The 5,171-nt window shown below is 46.3% G+C and overlaps 1 protein-coding gene across 1 annotated transcript in view; it reads left to right on the forward strand.

Moving 5' to 3' along the window:
• Window positions 1–3,045: 3,045 nt before the first annotated feature.
• The window catches only part of sntb2 (syntrophin, beta 2), a gene marked incomplete at both ends in the record, with an annotated part of 17,388 nt that continues 15,262 nt past the window's right edge, over window positions 3,046–5,171 (forward strand). The window contains one exon of the mRNA XM_080545340.1: window positions 3,046–3,829. Within this exon, the coding sequence (XP_080401466.1) occupies window positions 3,046–3,829 (784 nt within the window). The remainder of the gene's footprint in view (window positions 3,830–5,171) is intronic.

Consider the following 5,171-nt stretch of genomic DNA (forward strand, 5'->3'; position numbering starts at 1 on the left):
ACAGACTGATTGACGGTTTACCCCTCCGACTCCCCCTGCCTCCCCCCCGGCACCTTAGCAGGGTTTTTTCAAGCTCTGCACTCGCTCATTCTACTGTAAACACCTCCTGAACAACCCCCCCACCCCTCCATCCCCACACCCCCCCTCCCTCCCCCAGCCTGCAAGTACCGCCCTCCCCCACCTCTCTCCCCCTCCCTCCCTCCTCTAGCTGAAGAAGTGCTTGTTAGGGGTTGTTCCTCCCCCCCCCTCCTCTGTGTAAGAGGTTCATAAGAGGACGTGGCCCCTGGGACAACCCAATGTTGTTGTTGCCTTATCATCACATCTATTATGTCACGCCTTGTTACTACACACATGAGATGATACACGGAAAGAGAGAGGACAAGAGAGAGAGAAGAAAGAAGAAAGGAGGAGGGAGAACGGAAGAGCAAGACAATAGTAGGAGTGAAATGACGAGAGAAGAGTGAAAAGGGTCACGGTAAAAAAATGGGGGTTTGACGTGACAGATGAGAAGAGAGGAGAGGTGAGGCTGTGAGAGAGGAGGGAGGGATGCTGGGAGAAGGAGATGGGAGCGAAGAGTTGTGGGTAAAAGCGAAACATTAGCTCCTTGTTTGCCTTGTTTTAGTTACGAATGTACTTTACTCTTATAACAACGTAACGCATCTGAAATGTAAACACACTTTGTCCGTGTCCGAGAAACACACACTAGCACTAGTAGCACACATCGACTCTTAAGACGGACGGGCTGCATAGCAGAAGTATTCCTAATGGACATAGTTTGAATTGTTAGTCTATGAAGTACCTCGAGGTTTGACAATGTGCTTTGAAAGTCTCTGTGATCCGACCGTATGAGGCGGGATGATGATACTGTCCGACTGTCTGAATGTAAACGGGTCCAAGAGGACTAGATAAAAGTGGTTCAGTGTAGCGAAGGTGATTTGGAATTACCGTATTTTCCAGACTATAAGTCACACTTTTTTTTCATAGTTTGGCTGGTCCTGTGACTTATAGTCAGGTGCGACTTGTATATCAAAATATATATAATTTAACATGTTTTAAAATGTTAATTCATACTCATAAATTCATAAATATTACGAACATACATACATTCATAAATAAATGCGACTTATATATGTCTTTTTCCTCTTCATGATGCATTTTTTTTTTTACTCCGGAGCGACTTATAGTCCGCAAAATACGGTACGCACTTCTGATGGGTATTCCTGTTTGAGACACGTAACATCAAGTGTAAAATCAAGTGTAGCCCTCTGACTTTGAGGATGTCCTCTTGACCTGATGGTAGATATCTGAGTTTTCCATGTTGGAGAGGTTCCAGGTTTGAATCTGGCCTATCAGCTCTGGCCTGGGTGAGAAGGAGTGGTTCTGGATGGAGCCCACCTGACCTGCACCACCGGTACCCCGCTGAGTGGACCCCAGCCTCCACACCTCTGTCCTGTGTGACGTCTGAGTCTTAGACCCTCTTTCACTCTCACCCGTGGTCCTGTCCTGTGTGTGTCCTGTGTGTCTGATCTGCTCTGGTTTTGTAAACACTCAGTAAACCTCAACTGCAATAAATCGACTTCCAAAAATGAAATCCTTATTGTGTGGATCAGTTCTTAACATTTGCTGGTGGTGTGAATGCTTTCCCTGGATGTAGTATGCTAGATTGGGCTACTAGGAACTCTGTGATATAATTATGCTGCTCTGGATTTACCTGAACTAAGACCATGCAACTAAAAGAGAGAGATTAATTAAACACAACATAGCCTACTTGTGACCTTTGACCTCGTCATATATGATATATCTGGTAAACAACCTCACACATAATATGAGAATATTAAAAGGGAAGGATACATTATAATATAATAATAATAACTTTTTATTTGTATAGCGCTTTTCCTGCAAACGTTGCAGCTCAAAAGTGTTCCAAGTCGTGACTTGAACATATGTTCTGAGGTTGCATCCCTAATGTAAACTGGCAGTGCATTCCACAATCTGGGTGCGTAAAATGAGAATGCAGCCTCACCAAATCTCGGGTACACAGAAAACCAGCAGGTCTTTCAGATATTCTGGTGCTGTGCCAGTGAGTGAGAGCTTCATAAACAAGCAGAAGGATCTTGAAATCTATTCTGAATTTAACAGGAAGCCAGTGTACTGTTTCTAAAAATAGGAGTTAAAGATTTAAATAATAATAATATATTATATTCTGTACATCACTCCAAATGCATTGACTCCAGCTTTGAACTCTAGGGCAGACATTGCTGACCATGCATATGGAGTCACCTGTGAAAAAACCCATTGATAAAGCTTTAATATACAGCCATGATCTAATATGATATCAAGGGCCGGGGGAGGAAGTTCTTCACAAGGCTATTACGAGTCTATTGCGAGATTGCATTGTATGAGCCGGAAGACAGAGAGACAGCCAATGAATGCATGGCTTTCGGAAGACAGACAGACAGACATACAGCATAACTCATACGCCAGCTATTTCCCCTGCAAACCCCCGCCTCCATCATGAATAATGAATCCCCAAACCCCGTGCGTTCATTGGCTGTCCATCCCAAACCCCACGCGTTCATTGGCTGTCCATCCCAAACCCCGTGCGTTCATTGGCTGTCCCGGGCCAGAGTTATGACTCTCCAGACAGCCCGCTCCAGAAGCGCTCCAGCCCAATAACAAGCCCCGTCCCATCAGAGGCAGAACTCTGGTTCCTTCCTTCCCTTTCCTCCTTCTCTGCTTTTTGGATGTTTCCCGCAATCTGAGTGCGTAAGTGGGTGTGTCAATATAGTGTAGTTTGCGCTTGTCTTGTACGCACTCGGAAAGAAACTCGGAGGAAAAAAAGTTCTGTTTTCTGAAGTTCTCTATTCAAAGGGGTCTAAAAAAGGTCCAAAAAGGTCCTAAATTTGACTTGTTGAAACTTAGGAACGTAGGAACCCTGAATATGGATGTCGCATTTCTCACGAATATGATGGACTACTAGAGAATATTATCATCTCCACGTTTTAGCGATTATTAGATGAAAGTTGGTCACATTTCCTTACCAGGATGGCTGTCTGGACGCGAGCGGACAGGAACGGTCAACTGGACCTCCTGCTCCGGGACCGCTGGGTGCGAGTGGCGGCCGAACTGACCCGGGAGACCCTCACCTTAGCGGCCGAAGCATCGGAGATAAGCGGCCAAGGGAACCATCTGGATCACCTGGGCCTGCGGAACGGCTTGTCGAACGGAAACGACCCGGGTTTGGGTTTGGCGTCGCCGGGGAACCGTGGTGTCCAAAGCCCCCCGAACCCTCCGGAGGCGCAACAACACCCGAACCTCCACGGGGGGACACACAGCCCCCCGGCGCGCCCAGGAGGAGGAGGCAACAGCACCACCCGGGGTCACTACGACGGAAGCTTCGGGTTGAACAGCCCCGGCTCGGGGGGCTCGGGGGGCAGATACAACAACCGGGATAATAACGGTACTACGAACTCTGAGTTCGGCAGCCCGGGTGGGACCAGCTACGGGGGGAGTCCCGGGTCCAGTTTCAGCTCCAGGCACGGAGGCGAAACCCCCGTTAATTTGGAGAATAATAATTCGGACTTGGTGCGTAAAGTTCGCGTGGTGAAGCAGGAGTCCGGGGGTCTGGGCATCAGCATCAAGGGGGGTCGGGAGAACCGCATGCCCATCCTCATCTCCAAGATCTTCCCCGGGCTGGCGGCGGACCAGAGCCGGGCTCTGCGGGTGGGAGACGCCATCCTGTCCGTGGACGGCAGCGACCTGCGGGAGGCGACCCACGACCTGGCCGTGCAGGCGCTGAAGAAGGCCGGGAGAGAGGTGACGCTGGAGGGTGAGAGAGACTACGCGAGGGCGGGGATTTGCGTAAAAAAGGCCAGGCGCGTCTGACAGTTCTGCCTATTAGTATTAGTAAACAACCCCAGGCTGTTATTAGTAAACAACCGATTCTGCCAAACATTCATAATCACACGGGTTTACATGTAATAAGATAAGATAACATAACACATAACATAAGATAGAAGGCTAGTTTATAAAAGTCCACAAAAAGAGTGGAAATTAACACCCCGATGAGACCTTTTTGTAAAACCGTAAGTCCGTGTGTATCTCTCCCATTCATAATTTTTGCCATTTGGTTAAGCATTTCCCACTTTTGCTTAACGGATTACTGTAATAAAACGGAAAGTCGTAGAAACTCAAAAATGAGGGCAAACTCATTACTGTACGGTAATGCTCTGTACGGCAGTCTGACAGTTGCCTATTAGTAAATAGGCTGTTATTAGTAAACAACCGATTCTGCCAATCATTAATAAATATAATGACACGGGTTTACATGGGATAGTTTGCAATCAGATGTCATAACAGAGAATGATAGTTTATTATAGGCCTGTAGGTTTGCAGGAGCCTAATGTGAAAACTGGTGAACCGATCGCCTAGTCAGCATGATTTTTTTTAAAAAATTATTATTATTTATTTATTATTATTATTTCCTCAGACGTTCAGCCTACTTTGGACAATTAGTTGTCGATGCCCCATCCCACATAAGTGTCAACATCCTGATTTGAAGCATAGATGATTACAATGTATCAACTGTATAATGTAACTAGTCCACACACACACACACACACACACACACACACACACACACACACACACACACACACACACACACACACACACACACACACACACACATACACACACGCACACACGCACACACACTCCACAACTGTTGATGGGGTTATAAAGGGGGCGGGGTCACCGTGATCAAGTCTATCATCACTGTCAACAGCAGGAAATCAAAAAGGTAAATCAGTGGTTACACAATCTGTTATTTTAATCAGGTTGTGGGTTCTTAAATAAGAGAGGTCATTGTATAACTGAGTGATCACGCAATCATGTGCTGCTTTGATTTAGATAAGTCAGGCTAATTTGGCTGTCGTAGGACATTGTGTTAGAGTTGTGTTAGACCCCCAGGGTTTGGAAACAACCGGTGAAAACCACCATGATGTGGTTAATGTTTCAGACTGAGCCTGTGAATACTTAATAAGGTAGAATTGACAGAGTTGCGACTTGAGGCAGTTTGTCTTGTTTAGCAAGTCAAATAAGGTATGAATGTGTAGCTACAAGGCCCAGAATAGAATAAGGCGGTAGTCTTACTATTCTCAACCAAAGTT

This window comes from Nansenia antarctica, assembly GCF_963989245.1.
Source record: "Nansenia antarctica genome assembly, chromosome: 14".
Classification (NCBI taxonomy): domain Eukaryota; kingdom Metazoa; phylum Chordata; class Actinopteri; order Argentiniformes; family Microstomatidae; genus Nansenia; species Nansenia antarctica.